Genomic DNA, 21476 nt, shown 5'->3' with positions numbered 1-21476 from the left:
GAGCGGGACTCCTGCAAGAGGCGGGCACGGTGCAGGGAGCCGAAGGAGGGCAGCCCGAGCACTCAGCAGAGCACTGCTGCACAGACAGGACACGGTGCAATGATCTGCTAAGACCGATGTGCTGCTTCTCTCGCAGCTCGACAGTGGAAGGCGTCCCGCCGTTCAGCTGGACAGGCTGGTTTCCCGGGCTAGAAGAGGCGCTCTGCGAGCCGCCTGCACACGGCACAGGCAGCTCTCCGGCCGCTCACAAGCCGGGAGGGAGGGAGGGAAGGAAGGGGGGCGCCGCCGCACGATCTGCTCCCCGGGGCCAGGGGCCGGGCAAGGCGAAGGCTGACTGACAGCTGCCGGCCAGCGCTAGCGGAGCAGCCAGTCCGCAAGGCAGCCCCGCCCGCCCGCCCGCCGCCCCCGTCCCTGGGCTGGGCTGGGCGAGCAAAAGCGCCGCCTTGCCAGCCGCCGCCGCCACTGCCAGTGCCCCAGCCGCAGAGCGCAGCGCGTCCCTCGGGCCGGGCGGCAGCGGCGCGGCGCAGGGCAGAGCAGAGCAGGGCAGCTGCAGCGCCGCGCACCGAGCCATGCAGCAGGAGGCGCTGAGCTGCCGCATGAGCGGCGCGGCGGGGGAGGCGGGCGGCCCGGCGCCCATCACGCTGGAGGAGCTGGAGGGCATGGCCGAGGAGCAGAGCCCCGACTCGGCCTATCACAGCAACGGCGGCAGCCAGGAGGACGAGGCGGAGCAGGAGCGGCTGCTCGGCTACTGGCAGAGCGTGGCGCGGGGGCACCAGGTGGACGTGCCCCGGGGTAAGAGCCGCCGCCGCGGGGGTCGGGGCAGGGCGGGTCGGGGCGGCGCACGCTGCTGTCAGGTCCCCCCGGCTCGCAGGCGGCTGGAGCAGGGCGAGGGCTACCGGCACCGGGCACAGGGCATTCAAACGCCTCCCGCCGCGCCTAGCGGGACAGCCCCGCCGCTCAGCTCCATCCGCAGCCCGGCCTGTGTAAGAGGAGCTGGCAGCGGAGGGCTGGTCCCTGCCAGGTGCAATCCCACCTCTGATCTAAACACCCTCCCTCGGAGACCGGGCCCCAGCCTATAACGAAGTACTCGTGGACATCTCAGGCTGGTACACCGCAGGTATTCATCTCTATGCAGTGAACGCGTGTGTCTGTAAGGACTGCATACAACACGTTCGAGCTAGGTTAAACCTCTCCATACGAACAAACAGGTTAGGATTTAGCGAGATTATTCAGAAGGAAGGAGCAGATTTAGTAGGAACCTGATATTTCATGTTTGCCAAAATACCGTTCCAGTTCTTTGGGGAGTCTTACAATAATGTCATACCATTCACAAATTTACTTCTGTTTTATGAACTATTCAGATTTTTTTCAAGATGCGCAGGCCCTATAGTTGACATTTAAAAGGGAGGGAAGAGGAGCAATGATCCTTCCAACCAGCGGGCAGGGCAGAGATTACAATTTGTTTTATCACAGTGAGTCTTTAATGGAATTGGTTTCCACACTGGTGAAACAGAAAACAAGTTGGTTGCAGTTATGAGGTTTGTACAGGTGAAAGTTAAAGGGGGGGGGGGGGGAGGAAAGGGGCTGTTTAGACTGTGGCTCTACTGTATTTGAGTACACTGCTTGCACAACTATTTTTGAACAGTGATTTCTGCCAGCTTGCTGCTAAATATCTGGTTTACAAGCCAGAATTTACACCTTCTAATCTGTATTTGTCACATTTATCAAAAAAATGTGAGTCACTGCCATTATGAAATTTCCCACAGAGTAATATTTTAATGTGAGGATCTAGGATAGGGAGACCTCCTATAAAAGTTTGTTTGGTACTTGCGATTGTGTAAGAAATACTGCCTTTTCACTATAGTTAAGGGAATCTAAATTCGACCTTTAGTTTCAAGTGTTTTGAGAAGTAACACTTCCATCTGAGAACTGGATGGCCTGAACCATAAAGCCCAGGGCATTATGTACATGATGAGAATTGGATCAAACACTGTATAAACAAAGTCTCAACTAAAACTTTTTTCAAAATAATTGTGGAATTTTTAAAAAAAATTGTTTTGAATAATTGTTCAGGTCTTACGAACTTGACTCATTTGTAGTAGAGGACACACACTAAGTCTAAAAAATTTGGACAGCCCATCTCCAAAACAGAGTTTGGGGATTTTCTTTGTTTTTTTTTTTTTGTAAAGGACACCCATCTTTATCACCATCCTTGATCTGTTTTTACTAAGTGAATATCAGGAACAGAATCAGAACAGGGTAAAAAGATTCAGTTTAGTGACTTACAATAGGCAAAAAGTGACTTTTCGCTTCTTTAGAATATATCAAGTCTAGAAAGTATGCATGTGTTTTTGTTTTATTTCCATTTTTGAGAAATTCAGGAACCTGAAAGACTATAATTATCAGAGAAGTTGTAGGATGACATATAAGTAGGATCTGAAAGATAAATGAGAGCGAGTTTTATTCAGCTCACTTAAAACCTGTGGGCATTAAACTGAGAAACACTTGAGAAGGGATTTTTGTAACACTTTTCAGCTAAAGTACGAGAAAGCTCAGTCCATATCTGAGATCAACAAGACTTCAACAAAATCAACAGAAAACCATTTAGACTTGATATTACCGAGATTTAGAACGTAACACAACCACCAAATCACAAAACCCAACTTATTTTTCATTTCAGGTCATGTTTACATTTCTCATCCTAGCCTTAATTCCCTTGTTTCCTGCATTACAATTGGGGATGGGCAAACCAGTTTGGGCAAACAGACAAACCTTTGTCCTTCCCTTAAAACTGAAGAGGTATTCTAAAGAGGTACAAGCAGATACTGTTTTTATACATGATGAGAGCCCACTACTTTGCTTTCTTTTTGAGGCTTCCTTAGAAGTTATTGTGTCTAGGAAGTCATCATACCTCATAGGGTTTTCAGTATGCAGCTCAGATCCAGTAAGTACTGCTGCTGGTTCTGCTTCTGTACGGGGTAGGGAGAACCAAGAACTCAAATTTTCCAAATACGTAGAGCCTTTCCCATTTGAGATTCATATGACCAAGGCAAAGGCATGTCTGTTGTGAGGAGAGTAGCTTCACACATAAGTAGCCAGTTTCCTAATATATAATATCTGAATACATCATTTTACTAAGACTTGCTAACCAATATTACATACTATTTGGGAAACACAAGAGAAAGGAAATTATTTTGTAGTACCCACAGTTCTGTAGGAAGACCTTTCTATAATCTATTTCACAAGGCTGAGTCAAGGTTGAAAAGGGAATCAATGTAAATTCATGATTGAATTCTTAATCATAACTTTGTAGTAAAGGTAAGGTTTCTCCTGAAAGAAAAAAAAAGTGACCCAAGTAGACTTCCCTACTTGGACAAGCAAGTTTGTGCTCTGCTCGCCTATGACAAATACTACAAAGCGCATATATAACTATTTTTAATCAAAGGATTTTGAAATCCTTTAAGTTCAGTATAATTTCTATTTTACAACTGGGGAAACTAAGGCACAGAAGGCAAGCATGTGGACTTGGGCCATGTATTCTAAAGGAAATTAATGAGAATTTGCAAGACTTGGAAAAAGTGGAAGTTCACAGGGATAGCATACCAAATAATAAAGAGTCAGAGGAGGAACAGAAGATTAAATCAAGTTCAGAAGGAAACAGATTGTTGGACTAAAATTAGATAAAAGTATTTGCTATGACAAACCCTATTACATTTCTTTGGGCATACAAACAGAAGGGGTAGGTGGCAGATCCAGAAAAAGTCAAAGCTTTAATTGAGATGCCACCTCCTAAAAAATGTGTTCTCAGATGCATATAATACAATTTTTGGAGCAAATTCAGACCTAGCCTGTCCTCAGAAGACCACGAGAGATTCTGTGGATTAGAGATTAAAAGCACAAAAGCATTGGCTAAAAGAATTTGTTGATTATATCCCTAGTATGGGCTTTTTTTGCTGTTCCCAATTCTACAGCATTGACCATTCCACCTTTAGCTAGGTCTCTGTGGGGATGGTCTTCCATTTCCACAGAGACGGCTGGAAGACCATAGCGTTGTTCCAGTTTTCAGGCACTGAAACCAGATACACCAAAATACAGAGAATACACTGAGAGCATGAGAGAGGTTTACAAGATATTTTTAGGGTCTTAGATTATTTTCAAGCTTGTGACAGAGCAGCAACTCCTAATAAACACTGCAGACTAAAACAAGGTCCCCCTTACATGCCAGAGATTGCTCATGTATTTGAGATTTGAGCTTGTTTTAATATACATACCAAAGAAGTCTGCAGTCTTAGTCAATACCTTATCAGGGAACCCTTTTGATCACCCAGATTCTCCAGAGGCCCAGAATGATAAATGCACACAAGCCTGTTCCTTTACATCTCTAGAGTTCATTTACATCTCTAAAAAGACCAGCAGAATGAGCTGGAGTATGCCCTGGCAACATCTCTTCTGTGAAACAATGTGAGACGTAGCTTTCAAAAGGATGCTGTTCATTCTAATAGTTACTTATTTGTAGAGTTTTAAGAAAGGGACTGATACTCTATTACTGTCGCAACAGCTTGCCCAACAGTCAAACCAGTGCCTACCCAATGGACCATGGCAAATGCCTCAATATAACAAATATAAAAGTGGTGAGAAATTTGAGAAGACATAAATAACCTAGACCTTCCTGTAGTTATAAACATGATTCCTTCACTATCCATTGTCACAAGCAGAAAACCTATAACAGATTTCAGATTACTTGATTCCAACTTAAGAGATTCCTTACGAAGCTTTAAAAACTTGCCAAAACCAAGCCCATCCTACTTGTTTGAAGCATCCAGTTGCTGAATTTTAAAATTATTAGCTAACATACCTGACACCATTGTAATATAAAAGGCATACCGTGTGTGCCGTATACCTACTTAGGTTTGTGGCTGCCGAGTAGAATCCTTCTCTCCTTTCTCAAATGAAACCTACAGCAGGTATGATGAATTTAGATCAGGTGCCTGGTTTGACATTCAATATCTGGTGAATGTACATGCTAATAAAACCCATCACAATTAGAGGTTACTGAACCTTCATGTTAACTGACTTCTAAACGAAGCCCCATCAAATACATCAGGCCACGCCTATCCTCTTCCTGCTGAAATCCCACCAAAGACTTGCTTCCTCTAGAACACCAACATATAGTTCAATCCTAATTCTCTTTTTAAAATTTAAATAATTGAATCATCAAGATGTACACATATTTATACTGAATCACCATCTAGTTGTAGTGCTGCAACTTATCCTTCTTTAGCCTGTCCCCTCCCAAAGTTACTTCAATCATCATGTCACATCTGAATGTAAGCTTTTCAGGATAGGCACCGAATGTCTCAGGTACCTAGCATACTTGTGAGCACCATTTTAAAAATATACATTGTGTACTAGCATTCATGGGATGCTAAATCATAACAAATGTTCACAGTTAAAAAGAAACTGTCTGAATTGAGCAATACGTACGTAACGTCACAGCCTCATGATTCAAGTTGCTTGGCTGATGTTCCAAAGACTTACCTTCAGGCTAAACATGAAAAATTTCCTCTAATGGAATTTTTTTTTTTTTTTTTTGGTGTAAAAAAGGACACTAGTAGGAGTGAAATAGGTATTATAAAGAATCCCTTCTGCAACCCTTTACTACAGAGAGACTTCAATATATCAAAATCCTTATTCCAACTACCCTCTTAAGATGCAGGTAAAAAAAAATCCTATTACTCTAAACAGCATAGCCATGCATGTTATTCAGTGATTTAGCTTAAATCAATTTGCTTTAGTACGAAGTTCTTCTATCAACTATCAAATTGTGTGAGGTAATATATTTTATTGGACCAATTTCTGTTGGTGAGACAAGCTTTTGAGCTGACACTGACCTCTTCTTCAGATCTGGACAAGATACTCTAACGGTTAGTCTACACTAGCAGCAACTACAGCAGAGTTCTGGTGAAGACTCTATAAGGCTCTGTCTACACTACGAAGTTTTGTTGACACAAGTTATGCCAATGAATAGCCACCGCTGTAATTAAACCTCTGTTACATGTCCTCACTATGCTCCTTGTGTCAGTGGAGTGCATTACCACCACTAGCTCTTGCAACAATACCGGGAGCAGTGCACTGTTGGTAGCTATCCCACTGCGCAACTGCATGCAGGGTGCTTTGAGAAGGGTTTACAATGACTCATGGGGCAGCCACAGCCTCACATGAAGGTTTCTGAATCCCATCATTCTATGGGCATTCCCCTAGATCGATGACCGCTTTTCAACTGCCCCATCAGCCAAACTGACATTGCTGAACACAAACACAAGAAGCCCACAGAAGCGTGTGGGGGAGAGGGGTGAGTGTGTGTGTGTGAGACAGATGGACAGAGCCAGAGAGTGTGTTGGGGGACAATGAGTTTGTCCGCACGCTATCTCTAAGTTCAGACAGCAGCCAGAAGCAACCAATCCTGAGGCAGAAGCTGGTGCACAGAATACAACCCACCCCAGCGGAGACCTGTACACTGGTGGGGAGAGGGGGACACCCCAACATCAGCCTGTCTCCCTCCCTAGCTTTTCACAGCACATCAGGACTGTCTCTCCCCTTTTCCCCCAGCAGCAGCCCGCACTGCCTGCATGCCTGCCATAGGAGAGCAAGACTGATTCCCTCCGAGTTCTCCCCACAGACCCAAGAGAACGATCCACCCCCTCCTCTGTAGTCCAGGTAGGAGCGCATTTGCTGCCGGGAGCTGGCATGCTTGGCTGGGCAGTAGCTGTGTGAGCTCTCCCTGCTGAGCAATTTCAAGGGGCTTTGAAAGGGGAGGGGAAGCCGCCTGTGTAGCTGGAGTGCAAGGCAGTGCGGCAGAGTTCAAAACAGTGAACAGAGCGGTCAGGGTGGGCATTGTGGGATAGATCCTGGAGCCTAGTTACAGCACACAGCATCCACACTGATGGTTTGTTGCTCTGATTTTGACACAAAAAGCTCTACGCCTCTTGTCGAGGTGGTTTTATTTGGTCACCAAAGCAGAAGAGTTTTGTTGGCGGGGGGAGCATTGTAGTGTGTACACCACCGCTGTTTTGCCGCAAAAAGTTGACTTTTGGCGACAAAACTGTAGTCTCTCTAGTGTAGAGCAGCCCTAAGTTAATGGAGAGAGCACTGTGAGGGGTGGAAGAAGCTCTCCTGCTGACATAATGCTGTTACCCTGACCTAAGTGTCAGTGTATCTTAGTTTGCTCAGGGGTGTGAGTGACATAAATTTGGGCTTGTCTACACTACCACTATAAGTGTCCAAACTAAATACAAGGAGGCAGGTTGCAAGATATCCAGAATCTTATGTTGATTCTCTTGCATGATTCTCCAGCAAAATATCCAGCATCTCCACTACTCTCATTAGTAGGTGCCGCAAAACCTTTAGCTTGTCCAGAGAAGGATTGAGAATTAACCGCCTCATCTGGGGGGATGAGATGGCTAAAGGCAGGTGACTTTCAGGAAGCAGTCATCTCCATTGTATTTTCTTCTTCCTCCATGAATTGAGGTTAAGCCAGGAGAGGGGTCTGAGCTGACAGGAGCTCTCTCTTTGGTGAGATGACCGTAGATGAAACAGACTTCCTCCAGTGCAGAACAAAAGCTTTGAAACCACAAATGTTTTTGAGAGGGGGAATTCTTATTTTCCAACCAGCCCTAGTTACAAGCCTTGGAAAAGGCACAGTTTGCACGTGCTCAGTAGAGATTTGTTAGAGATTAACAGCTAAAATCACTGAAAATTCTGACCAACGGACCATGCTCGAGCCTCTCACATCTCCTAGTGCTGGCCAGACTGCACATCATTCCCCACAGGACAACCGAGCATGTGTCATCCCTTCACTGCTCCTACACGTCACCCCACCTGCTGCAATCCAGGGTAACAGGCAAAGACAGACCTTCCATGAAATGACTGCTCCAGGCTGGGATGAGACTGGGCACCAGAGGACTGACAGCAGGGAGCCCTCTCTCTTGTGTTCTCAGTGATCCTCCTGCTGGCATCCAAGCAGCGTGGAGCAGAAAGCTGTCTGAGTTGAATGCAGAGGAGACAAAAGCCAGACCAGGGGAAGGGAAAGTAGCTGGAGAAGGGACAAGAAGTCCGGTGAGACTGGGCCTGGACAGGACGGGAAGGAAAGAAACTGGGACACACTGTGCAAGGAGACATGGGGGGATGGGAGCCACAACACTGAGGCTGGACAAGGATACTAGGACTAAATCAGCGTGTGAAGGAATGGGGGTGCAGGGGAAGGGAGATAGATATGACAAGGGGCTGAGTGTTCAGGGAGAACTGCGACTGGCTAAACAAAGAAACGGACATGAAGCCAGGGAGGGGAGGGAGACAGATTGGATTAGGAATCCAGTGGAAGGAAACTAGAACTGGGAGCTGGGGGAGCAGGCCTGGGAGAGCAGAGAAGTTGGATGAGCAGCCTGGAGAGGGACACTAGGACTGGCTGGGCAAGAAGACTGGGTCTCGGATGAAAATGAGTAGGCAAGAAGAGTGAGACTGGAACAAAGACCCAGGGTTGAGAAAAAAGACTGGAGTGGGACAGGGCAGAAGGGTCTGTACCCATTAGAGCACACTCCCCTCCGGAGTCCGAATCTAACCCAAGATTCTTGAGTCTCACCATTCCTCTGCTATTAGCAACTATCTGTGTAACTCACTTGTAAAGTGTCTCTCCCCCCTCTCTAGAGCTGACCCACATACAAGATGACAACCTACAACTGCTATCAGTCATTCTATTAGCTCAATTGGCAGGGATCTGTGCAGTGGACCTAAAAGGTTCCAGCCCTGCAGAGGACCCATGCTGGTGTCCATATAATGTCACATGAGGAAATTTATTCTTGTTCAGTTTGCTTTTTAAAAAACCAAGGAAATTACATACAAAAACATATTAAAAGATTATTAAGGTTGCAAAGTCAAGCATTCAGAAATTAATTCTGACATTTTCTTAAGGTCTCTGTGCCACTTTAATTCAGCCATTTTGTTGCCAGAACCGTGACCATGAGCAACACACAACATTTAAGAGGCTCATTTCTTCATGTTCAACATCTCTTTGCTTACGAACAAAGCAAAGAAGTGTGTGAAATGCAAGTGTGCCTTTTAGCCCAAACAAAATGGGTAGGTTTTCGAAGTTCAACTTGTCATTGTTTTATGGTATGGCATTATGACTAATGTTAAAACATTCATCCACTGTGAATGCTTTCTGCAGTAGGGTGTGAAGAATTTACAAAATCTGAAGAAACTTATGAAACCTGTTATGCCCTGATTCAATTTTTTGCACATTACAGCTTAATTTTGCTAGAAAGTCAATATTTACTATTACAAAAGTTGACAAATTCATTTTAAATATCTTCTGCACCTTTAAAGCTAAAGTAAAATCCTTTATCAAAAGCAGGTTATAGCTAATTACATCATTGATATACGACAAATATGTATAAAATATTATACAATAGATGGAAACAACGTAATTTAAGAAGCCTTCGAAATCAGAGGTTTTAAATTAGCGTGTAGAAAAAATCCACGTTATTTAAAATATTCAATTAGGACCCGTGGCTGTTTAAAAGGTTATCAAAAGATGTGGTCTTCAGTGAAACATACAGGTGGCATGTTTCATGAGTTTGGCCATTTTATTCCTCCTTAGCTTAACTCAATGACTCCCGCATGTACGAAATCAGTTATTTTTAAGGTTAATATGACAAAGCAAACTTATTTTCCAGTAAGTGGTAGTGCCTATCTGTGGTATTTAGATTCCAAATTAATGTCATACTTAATTCTGTGTAAGTTACATGCACAAACGCCTGATCAGTTTCTTGACTGAAATCCCTTGTTTTACTTCAGGGCTATGGGCTTTTTTTTAAAATCGTCTCCTACTTTGAACTCCTTGTTATTAGGAAAGGCTTGTGTGAGAAGGCAGATATTGCACCATTCTCTGAAGACAGCCAGACTGTGGCTTAGTCCAATTTCTATGGGTACAAAGTTTGTCACATGCCCCAAGCTGGAGTGTGCTGCCCGTCAGTTTCACCCTATGCTCCATCAGTCACAGCATCCCTGCTGCTTGTAGCTAACAGTGGATCACAGGGAAAGATGGTGTTTAAGAAAAGCTAACCTCTAGCCCATTGAGGGCTTCAGAGATTAGGACCAGGGTCCTTGAATTTGATTCACTATTGAATGGAGAGCCAATGGGGTGTATGGAGTACTAGAGTAATGTGCTGTCATTTATTTAGCCTTGTGGAGGAAACAGGCTGGTGTATTTTGTGCAAGTGTAGATTAATCCCCAAAGATGGAGCTACAGTAATTGGAGGTGACAAGAGACTGTGGGTCACCATGACTAGACTCTTATCTAGGCATTGCTTCCTGAAGAGCTGTAGATGTTGGGGTTTGCTACTGGGGTACAGGGGAGTGCCAACAAGCAGGGAGTATAGTAGGACTCAGACTATGCTACTTTGTGATAGGAATAAATAGAAAGTCTCAAATTTACTATAATTTTAGAGTTACAAAGGTAAGGAAGTAAACTGACTGTGCCTTTCTACACTGAAGTAAGTCAGGCTCATTCTTAACAAAGAAAAAAAAAAAAAAAGCAAAATGGGCAAAAGTAAAACCAGATGTATGTGCTAACTCCTTATTTCTGTAGTTTCAATTCTAGAATTAAAAACATATGATCTCATTGCAGACATGGCAGAGCCAATCCAGCAACTGACCAGAAATAATCAACATCAGGAGAGAGAAAGTATCCCATTTACACTGATACACCGCAAAGAAAAGGTAATACTTTTCCTACATGGTAGGTTTTCCGGTATTTGAAATGAGTACACTTTGATAAGCAATTTAATTTTCTAAATGCTGCAAGACTGATAAAGTAACTGAAAACATGAGGAAACAAGCCTGGCCCTAATGTCCAACAGTCCATAGTTTAAGAAGGGGAGAACAGTGCACACAAATGATTGAAAATCAGTATGCCTAGAATGAAAGTTAGGTGACCCAAAACCACTTCAGTATGTAAACATCCCAAATCAGTAACTGAATGTGTACTTAAATTAAAAGAGTTTAAAGGATATTTTCCCTTTATTTACCTGTTAAAAAGAAAGTTCAAAATTCTGAGTACATTTCCTTTGCAAATGAAAATCCAGAATGTGTGTCTTGTCAGGTATGCAACAGATGTTATTTTCAAATATAATTTTAAAAAATAAAGTCAGTGTTTTTCCAAACAATTAGATTGTCCAAATTATACAACAGAAAAAGGTTAAGGTAGAGAAACAGAGTATGAAATTTGTATAAACACTGCATAATAGCTACAGAAAGCTAAGTATTTGGCTTGTATTTAAACTATCTTAGCTACAAAAGTAGAGTCCAAAAAATGAGTCTGCTTTTGATTTATGAATCTGTCATCTTGTACAATTCATGCTTGCTCCAATCCAGAGAACAGAATATCTTCTCTCTACTCAGAATCTGGATTAGTTACAGTCTAGTTCTGCTTTGCAGATTTCAGAAATATAAAAAAATGACATCACATGTGTATCTTTAAAATGCGTCCCAGATTAATTTGAAATAATCTTGAGGAGTGGAAATGTTATTTATAGTTTTCCATTTCCACTCTCAAGATGCATCACTAAGCTGATTAACCAAGTGGTGGAGTTAATACAATGGATCTGAAACAGAGAAGGTATCAGAACACAAAAGTTACCAAAAGTGGAGTAAAAAAAATTCTCCACCAATATTTAAACCAAAAAGGTGTAGCCAACAGAGCTGGATTATCTATCTATAGGTAATTCAATTAATTTCACCCTGTTTACAGACAGACAGTACTAGTTGTTATTGAAACTACGACAAACATTTAATGAAAATCAGATTTCAGACAAGATTTTTCACCAATTGCATTTGCTATTTATTAGTCATTACAAATAGCAGTGTGGTCAGACAGAAGGAGTCAAAGTTGGAGGATAATAAGCAGAACAGTCTGTAGAGCACACTCCCAACCAGAGGCTGGAATCTAACCCAAGATTTCTGAGCCTTACCATTCCTTGGCTATCAATAACTATGAAACCCACTGGCAAAGTGTGCCTCTTATCTCCCTTAAGTGACTCCACATAGTAGTAGTGCGTTATCTTCTATCAGTTACTACTTTAGATTCATTGCGGAGACCTCTGTCACTTGAGATGAAATTTCCACACCTACTGATGAACCACATTGGTGTCTGTATGATGGATGCCACATGATGGATTTGTTTTTTCAGTTTGCTTTTTTAAAAGTGTTGTTATAGCCATGATGGTCCCAGGATATTCGAGAGATGAAGTGGATGAGGTAATAACTTACTGGACCAACTTGTTTTGGTGAGAGCACTTGTCTAATTTTGGTCCAGTAAAAGATATTACCTCACCCACCTTGTCTCTAGGAAATTACATGTACACAGAACTACACTAAAAGAACATGAAGGTTGCAAAGTCAAGCACTCAGAAGATAGGAAATGCCATAATTAAGGTAACCTCTGTGCAACCTTAATTTGGCCCCCTTGTGCCTATGCAGTATGATGCAGTCTTTAATTACATGATGACTGGGACAGATATGGCAACTTCCTGCCATGTTCTCGGGAAACCTTATTGAATTTAGTTTAAGTATCTTTGGGGTCCACTGTATTAAATGAATGGCTTAGCTTTGATTGTGTTCTACTCCAAGGGGGAGGGCTACCACAGCTCCTCTTCCAGGAGCCAGAAGCAGTAGTTGGTGAGTACGGCAAATCACCCATATTGTAACACCTGGTTGAAAGGTACCATCTCCTGAGAAGGCTCACATATATTAGTTCAGACTGGATTCTCCAGAGACCAAGAGACAGGGAAAGTACTTTTGGATAAAGAGCCTGAGTTTCAACTGACTTGTTCCAGTAGACAGGATCTTCTGTCTATTTCGGGGGAAAAGGAAGATGAGACTAGTGGGTAACCTCTAGTGAGCTTTTAGTATGTACAGGAAAGTTTGTTTTTGTTTAAGTTCTCTCTATAATGCTTTTACCTTATGAAAGCGTTTAACTGCTGGCGATACACTAATCATAGCCCTCGGAGAAAAAACAAAGAGCAAGCACTGTTTTTTAGGCAGAATGGCTTGCTGAGGATACCACAGGGTAAATCAGAGAGCACTGCAGCCTTAAAACCCCTGTCAGGAAGGAGTGAGACACAGTTCCTGCCCAGGAGAAGCGATGGCTTGGACCCCGAAATCTTTAAGTGGGTGCCCTGATGGGATCATGGAGGGATAGTACAGTTGCAGTTATCATGAAACCTTGACAATTATATACTATTTTCCCCCACAGGACTTGTGCCTCATTCAGTGGATGTGATGGAAGGTGCTCTGGGGATGTATCAATGCTGTGTAGTAAAGGAGGTTGTTGTCTGTAGGACGCCTGCCTCATTTGTTGCAGAAATTACAAGGTGTGTAGTGAATGAGTCGGGATTGCAGGAAGAGAAAGATGGTCTCCCAGTTAGCACAGCTGAATGCTTCCCTGGAGAATCAGATTCTATCCTTGCATCTGCCACCACCTTCTTATGTGGATGTTGGGCAAGTCACTTAAACCAAACTTTTCAGGGGGTTGTCACTAATTGTGTGTTCCTCATTTTGTGAGTGCCCAACTTGAGACACAGGGGTTTGATCTGAATAAATGCTGAGCACTCACAGCTGCAACTGAAGTCAATGGGATCTATGCTTTGAACACACAAAAGTGTTATATAATGCTAAGTATGCTGAAAAAAAAATCATATAGGCATCTCAAATTAGGCACCCAAAATCAGTAGATACTTTTGACCTTTATCTGTGCCCTCAGCTCCCAAAGATGGATTAATTAAGGTTTGTAAAGCACTCAGACACTACAGTGATAAGTTCTATAGAAAAGCTCAGGAGGAAATTAATACTATCTTTAGAGCTGGGTTGGAATAGTGTAGAGTTAATAAGGCCACACATTGAAAAATGAGGATAAAAAAAAATACTGAATAGCTGGTCTTTAAGTGAGTACTGTCTATCCTGTGCACTGAATGAGGCAGGGCGCTTATGAAAAAATGTCATCATGTATAGAGACTGTATCAGAACGCATACGTATAAGAGTGATGAATTAAGGTTGCATGGGCAAGTTTCATCATGGTATTTCTTTACCTTTGAGCATTTGACTTTGCAACCTTAATATTCTTTTAACATAGTCTGTAATTTACAGTACTTCTACAAACTACTGATTTTACAAATCAGTGTAAGTTACATTACCTACCACTAACCTCCACTTGAGTCTGTTTTATGATCAAGTTACAGCACCATTGAATATGGCCCTTGTCAATGTAATCATTGATAGAATTAATGGAAAACTTGAAAAAAAAATAATATATCAAAATATGCAACAACCCCACAGTCAGAGTTTTAAGTCTTAAAAAAACCTGCCACTTACCAGACAGCATAATACTCTTTTGAGGCAAGTGGACAACACACAGCTTTAGCTTAGCAGACAATACACATTACATAACCTTAGTGTTTGAGCTACCTACAAAAAAGTGAACTAAATATTTAAGTTCCGAAGGGAACTTATTTAAGACTTGAAAAGCAAAAATGGAAATTTATTTTTTTTAAATTGAAACATCGACTAGTCATTCTTTTCATTCTCCTGCCTGTCTACCAGGTAGCTGATTTCCTTTCAAAATAGTCAAAAAGTCTGACTTAGTCAACTTAAACACTGAGGTGTTCTTTAAATTACCTATACCAAAGCTTAACGTCAAATTAAGATACCAGTTCATTGTCTTATTTTTTGTTTGCAGTTTGGGGAAGTGCTTTACGAAAAACGTCAGTATGGAAAAGCTAAATGGGCTTGTATTAAAATGCAAGAAGAACAGTATGAACAAAGCATATGTCTGGGATTCATGAAGCTTATGAAATACATTTGTGAGCAGAACTCTTCAGGTAAATGCAGATACTAGTTTTGAATTAGAACTAGAATATGTTCTGCTATTTATGCTCCAGCACCGCTCATCAATTCTGTTTTGATTTGCACCAACCACTTCCAAATACACAATCCTATATAGTAGAAACAACTTCCTATGACAGCTTCTTTGTATTGGAAATGAAAAAACAAAAAACCCGAACTGAAGTGTCTCCTTGCACAAACATTTCAAAAGCACAACTTTTATAACTAAGTGATTTCCAGCTTTCATTTCCCACCGTGTCCACTCACTTACAAGCTCTGATGGGGCTGGAATTCGTGATTTTTGTACTTGCACTGAGTACACATTCAGCACTAGACAAATGAGTTGTTCTGAAAGGATATCTGGATATTGGTAGTCCAGATATTTCTAAACTCTTAGAATACTACTGACTACAAGGAGTCAGTTTGCACAGTTAAAGGCCAGAAAAGACCATTAGATCATTTATTTCTAGTCTGACCCTTTGTAAATTGAGCCCACTTGCTTTAGCCAATACAAATTATCTTCCTGGTCTTGGAAGGCATCCAGTCTTGATTTGGAAAATTGTTCCAATGGTTAATCACCCTGCTCTTAAAAGTCTGTGCCTAATTTCCAATATGAATTGGTCCTGCTTCTGCTTTCACATAGTGATTCTTGTGCCTCTCTCTGCTACATTACTAACCCTTCAGTACACAGGGTTTTCTCCCCACAAAAGTACATGTACATTAATCAAGTCCCCACATTTTGGAAAGGAAGTTGAAAAACTGGAGGACACCAGAACAGAACATAGCAGCCACACTGGGTCTGACCAGTGATCCATCTAGTCTAGTATCCTGTCTTCCAACAGTGGCCAATGCCAGGTGCTTCAGAGGGAATGAACAGAACAGGGCAATTATCCAGTAATCCATCCTGGCATGCATTCCCAGCTTCTGGCAAACAGAGGCTAGGGCCACTTCAGAGCATGGTTTTACATCCCTGCCCATTCTGGCTAATAGCCATTGATAACTTCATGGGGGATAGGTCTATCTAGTTCTTTTTTTGAAACCGGTTATATTCTTGGCCTTCACAACATCCTCTGGCAAGGAGTTCCACAAATTGACTGTACATTGTGTGAAGATATCCTTCCTTTTGTTTGTTTTAAACCTGCTGCCTATTAATTTCATTTGGTGACCCCTAGTTTTTTTGTTATGATGAGTAAATAACACTTCCTTATTTACTTTCTCAACACCTGTCATAATTTTATAGCCCTCTATCATATCCCCCCTTAGTCATCAATTTTCCTAGTTGAAAAGTCCCAGTCTTATTAATCTCTTCTCATATGGAAGCTGTTCTATATCCCCAATCATTTTAGTTGCCCTTTTTTGTACCTTTCCCAATTCCAATACATCTTTTTTGAGATGGGCAGCCAAATCTGCAGCAGTATTCAAGATGTGGGCATACCATGGATTTATAATGAAGCAATATGATGTTTTCTGTCTTATTATCTCTCCCTTTCTTAATGATTCCCAACATTGTATTAGCTTTTATGACTGCCACTGCACATTGAGTGGATATTTTCAACGAATTGTCCACAATGACTCCAAGATCTCTTTCTTGAGTGGAACAGCTAATTTAGACCCCATCATTTTATATGTATAGTTGGAGTTAGGATTTCCAATGTGCATTACTTTGCATTTATCAATATTGAAGTTCATCTGCCATTTTGTTGCCCAGTCACCCAGTTTTGTGAGATCTCTTTGCAGCTCTTCACAGTCTTTGAACTTATCTTGAGTTGTTTTATATTATCTACAAATTTTGCCACCTCACTGTTTACCTCTTTTTCCAGATTATTTATGAATATATTGAACAGTACTAGTCCCAGCACAGGCCGCTGGAACACACCACTATTTACCTCTCTCCATTCTGAAAACTGACCATTTATTCCTACCTTTTGTTTCCTATCTTTTAACCAGTTACTGATCCAGGAAAGGACCTTTCCTCTTATCCCATGACCGCTTATTTTGCTTAAGAGCTTTTGGTGAGGGACCCTTGTCAAAAGCTTCCTGAAAATCTAGGTACATTATATCCACTGTATCACCCTGGTCCACATGTTTGTTGACCTCCTCAAAGAATTCTAGTAGATTGTTGAGGCATGATTTCCCTTTACAAAAACCATGTTGACTGTTATCCAACAAATTGTGTTCATCTATGTGTCTCATAATTCTATTCTTTTCTATTGTTTCAACCAGTTTGCCTGGTACTACAGTTAGGTGTACTGGGATCACCTCTGGAGTCTTTTTTAAAAATTGGCGTCATATTAGCTATCCTCCAGTCATCTGTTACAGAAGCAGATTTAAATGATAGGTTACATACCACAATTAGTCATTCTGCAATTTCACATTCGAGTTCCTTCAGAACTGTTGGGTGAATACCATCTCCTCCTGGTGACTGATTACTGTTTAATTTATCAACTTGTTCCAAAACCTCCTCTAATGATGCTTCAATCTGGGACAGCTCCTCAGATATGTCACCTAAAAAGAATGGCTCAGGTTTGGGAATCTCCCTCACATCCTCAGCCATGAAGACAGATGCAATAAATTCATTTAGTTACTCCACAATGGCCTTATCTTCTTTGAGTGCTTCTTCAGCATTCAATCATCCAGTGGCCCTAATGGTTGTTTAGCAGACTTCCTGCTTCTGATGCACTTAAAATTTTTTTGCTGTTACTTTTTGAGTGTTTGACTAGCTGTTTTTCAAATTCTTTTTTTGGCCTTCCTAATTATATTTTTCCACTTGACTTGCTAAAGTTCATAATCGTTTATATTTTCCTCAATAGAATTTAACTTCCATTTTTAAAAGGATGCCTTTTTGCCTCCAACTGCTTCTTTTACTTTGTTGTTTAACTAAGGTGGTACATTTTGATCTACTTACTATGTTGGGTTTTTTTTTAAAAAACTTTGGGGTATACATTTAAATTGAGCCTCTAGTATGTCATCTTTAAAAAGTTTCCATGCAGCTTGCAGGGATTTCACTTTTGTCACTATACCTTTTAATTCTGTTTAACTTCCTCATTTTTGTGCAGGTCCCCTTTCTAAAATTAAATGTTACCATGGTGGGCTGCTTTTGCCCCCCACCCCCAGGAATGTTAAATATGTATGTTATGGTCACTATTATCAAGCGGTTCAGTTATATTCACCTCTTGGACCAGATCCTGTGCTCCACTTAGGACAAAGTACCCCAGTATCAGTCTCATCAATACCATATGTAGAAGTAAAATCACCTCCCTACTCCAAGTCCTTGCTTATCTATCCAAGGATTGCATTAGCCCTTTTTACCAGAGTATCATATTAGGAGCTCCCACTGAGTTCTTCATCCACTATGACCCCTAAATCTTTTTCAGAGTCACTGCTTTCCTGGATTTAGACCCTGTTCTGTAGATATGGCATGCATTTGTTAGATTAATAAACCTAAAAAGACAAGTGTTCAGAGTTAAGGCAGTCTATGTGGTCTTGTTTACACAGTTATTTCTATGCAACTTCATGTATGGATGCTCCTATTCTGCAATAAGGATGCTCTATTCCAAATCCAAGTGGATTAAGCTAAATCAGATGAAGGTACTCATATTCCAGAATTACAGCATCCACATACAGAGTTAATCATGAATAGTTAATCCACTTCAAATTCACACCCTACCTTATTCCGGGATTTACTTTCATGTATAGACAAGCCCAGTCTTTGCCAAACCTCACTACATCTAGACAGGGAAGAGCGCTCACAACACTGTATTTTAATATATTTCATATGCTGAGATTCCAAGGCACGGTGGAATGTTAATATCAACAGTTGCCTCCAGCCAACAGCACCTAAAGCCACCACTTTCTAAATCTACTGAATTCCATTCTGCTATGAAAAACTTCTCCACTCTATAGTAGCTTTATCTATGCTTTACTTCAGAACGTTCAATATTAGTTTTAAAACTCCATACATATTGAGTGCAAAACTTCTCTTTTGTATTCTCTAGAGTGATGGTTATGTATTTCTCTTCAGGATTGTACCTGGGAATGACTATACCCATTGTGACTATAGTGAGTACTAATGAATCTCACTCAGAGATCACACGTTCAGTGACAGTCGCATACTACCTGCCTGAACTACTGCAGGGGCAGCCACCTCAGCCTTATGATTCTGACATAATTATTGAAGAGTGGCCTCCTACTGTTGTTTATACTAGGTAAGAAACACATTAATCCTGTTCTAGTAAAGTAGTACAGGTTTCTTCCTAGCCAAAGTCTGTATTTAAAATAGGATGTGACAAATACTATTTATTGCATATGCTGCAATTCCAAGGCACAGTGGAATGTTAATATTAACAGTTGCCTCCAGCCAACAGCACCTAAAGCCACCACTTTCTAAATGCTTGTTTCAGAGACTAAAGTCAACTCAGGAGATAACTATTACATTCTGTAGATTGTGGCTCGGGTTACAAAGGTGTTTAACTTTTTGAAGTCAGTTAGTGAAATTTGTATTGGGGCCTTTTTAAAAAAAAAACTTGAATGATGGGTTCAACAGGGAACATTACACCTGACAATTGTAAATTTTGGGTTAAGCAAAATTTTAGCCGTTATCACCATCTATGATGCATATATTAAGCAGTATCATTTGAGAATCACCCCAAAATCACTGGAAAGAGGAAGAGAGAAACTTCCAGGTTTAGAGGGAACTACAGGAAATACAGTAAAAGAGTAGAATATAATTAAAAATTGGTTGTTGCAGGAGCTTCAGAGGGGTCACCAATGAAGACTCTATAATGAGAGAAATAAACTTCTTGGCAGAACTTCTGGACAGTCCTGAGCTATGTTTGCAGAATATTTTCATTGTTGCAGGTTACACCAATCCAGCTGCTGCAAATCGACAAAATGAAATATGGTTCCTTGAAAGACCATAGACTCCCATTTCTGATGCCTAGGATTATCCAAATTCAGTTTGTACACAATGGCACAAATTTGCAGGTGAATCATGTGAGGCTAGTTGATAGCTTTATAAACCTTTATGATTAACTATACACCATTTTTAATCCTATTTTCCTAAATATATATTGCAGTCTACCAAATTAGCATGACAATCAATGCAATTTAGTTATTGAGCCATGGGAGTTAATATCTGAAATTTTACTGCCAATTCTGAAAAACTCATACACTTTCTTATTAGATATGTCAGTTTTACAGTTTATGCATAATATTTCATTGAGATTTATAGTACTTTTCAAATTGATTCATGTAATCTTTGTAAACAAGGTACATTCAAGTAACAAAAGGTTTTCATAAGTTCTAGAGTTAAAAAAATATTTTTTTAGACTTTTCAAACATTTACATATTAAATATTTTCCCACTACAGCATCTCTAGGGTGTCCTAAACATTTAGCATGAGGTTTTCAAAAGCACTCTGTGTTAACTTAACTCTGTTCCTGTGGAAGACAATAAGTAAAAACTGGGAGCAGAGTTTGGTCAACGCTGAGCACTTTTGAAAAATCCCATCCCTGAGTACAGATTTCCCCCCCACACACACTCTTCTCAAAAGATATTTAACCAAACTATTTGTCACCTTGGAAATACAGAGTCCAGGATGCGAAGAGTCAGTCAGTCACATTACCCATTGAAGTTTTGGTAGTGAATAGTTCAGTTTTTCCTTCACTTTCAACTCACTACCACACACCCTTAAATGACTGAATACGATATTCAGCAGGCAGAAGGTAAGCATCATTGCTGCTCAACTGTTCAACTTTCTGAGCAATAGTGATATGAACTTTGAAAACTAGAGCTTTGTCTATATATTCAGAATATAGCCATGAAGATAGGTAGATTAATTGGCATCACAGAAACTTGGAGGGATAAATCTCATAACTGGAATATTGGTATAGAGGGGCACAGCTTGGTCAGGAGGGACAGGAAGCACAAAAAATGAGGTGTTGTATCCCAAGGTCTAGAAGAAAGTGGGAGGCAGACCACTTGAACGTCTCTGGGTAAAGATAAAAGGAGGGAGAAAATATATGTGACAACATGGTAGGAGTCTACTATAGACCACCAGGAAGAGGAAGTGGAAGAGGCATTTCTAGAACAAACAACAGAAATATCAATAATACAAGACCTGCTAGTAATGGGGGACTAACTACATAGACACCTGTCGGAAAAGTAATATGGAAAAGCACAAGTTCCTGCAATGTATTGGGAACAACTTGTTTCAGAAAGTGGAGGAACTGGGGGACAGGCATTTTAGACCTGATTCCAGCCAAGAGGGAGGAATTGGTAGGGAATCTGAGGGTGGAAGGCAATTTGGGTGAAAGTGATCAAAAAAATGATAGATTTCATGATTCTAAAGAAAGGAAGGAGCAACAGCAGCAGAATAAGGACATTGGACTTCCAAAAAAAAAAAAAAAAAAAAAAAAAAAAAGCAGCCTTTAAGAAACACAGAACTCCCATGGGAAAAAAAAATCTAAGTGATAAAGGAGTTCAGGATAGCTAGCAGTTTCTCAAGGAGCAGTATTAAACGCACAGCAGCAAACTATCCCCA

The 21476-nt window shown here is 41.1% G+C and overlaps 2 protein-coding genes across 4 annotated transcripts in view; one reads left to right on the top strand and one right to left on the bottom strand.

Annotated features, from left to right (window-relative positions):
• The window catches only part of FANCM (FA complementation group M), a 128402-nt gene that overhangs the window by 87278 nt on the left and 19648 nt on the right, over positions 1–21476 (bottom strand). The window lies entirely within an intron of this gene.
• Positions 621–19854, top strand: LOC137157464 (heme-binding protein 2-like). The gene is made up of 5 exons (XM_067554714.1): positions 621–792; positions 10685–10776; positions 14790–14931; positions 18957–19140; positions 19683–19854. The coding sequence occupies exons 1-5, from the start codon at positions 660–662 to the stop codon at positions 19852–19854; spliced, it is 723 nt and encodes a 240-aa protein (XP_067410815.1). The 5' UTR covers positions 621–659.

Source organism: Emydura macquarii, unplaced genomic scaffold (assembly GCF_026122565.2).
Source record: "Emydura macquarii macquarii isolate MOO-44397 ecotype Brisbane River unplaced genomic scaffold, CSIRO-AGI_Emac_v2 contig_1551, whole genome shotgun sequence".
Classification (NCBI taxonomy): Eukaryota; Metazoa; Chordata; order Testudines; family Chelidae; genus Emydura; species Emydura macquarii.
Note: the sequence above shows the minus strand (reverse complement) of the source record. Positions and strands in the feature narration are given on the sequence as shown.

Coding starts and splice junctions, on each gene's coding strand:
- LOC137157464 (XM_067554714.1), top strand. CDS start 660: ATGGCCGAGGAGCAGAGCCCCGACTCGGCCTATCACAGCAACGGCGGC. Junction 793..10,684: donor CCAGGTGGACGTGCCCCGGG/GTAAGAGCCGCC, acceptor ATCTCATTGCAG/ACATGGCAGAGCCAATCCAG. Junction 19,141..19,682: donor CCTACTGTTGTTTATACTAG/GTAAGAAACACA, acceptor TGGTTGTTGCAG/GAGCTTCAGAGGGGTCACCA.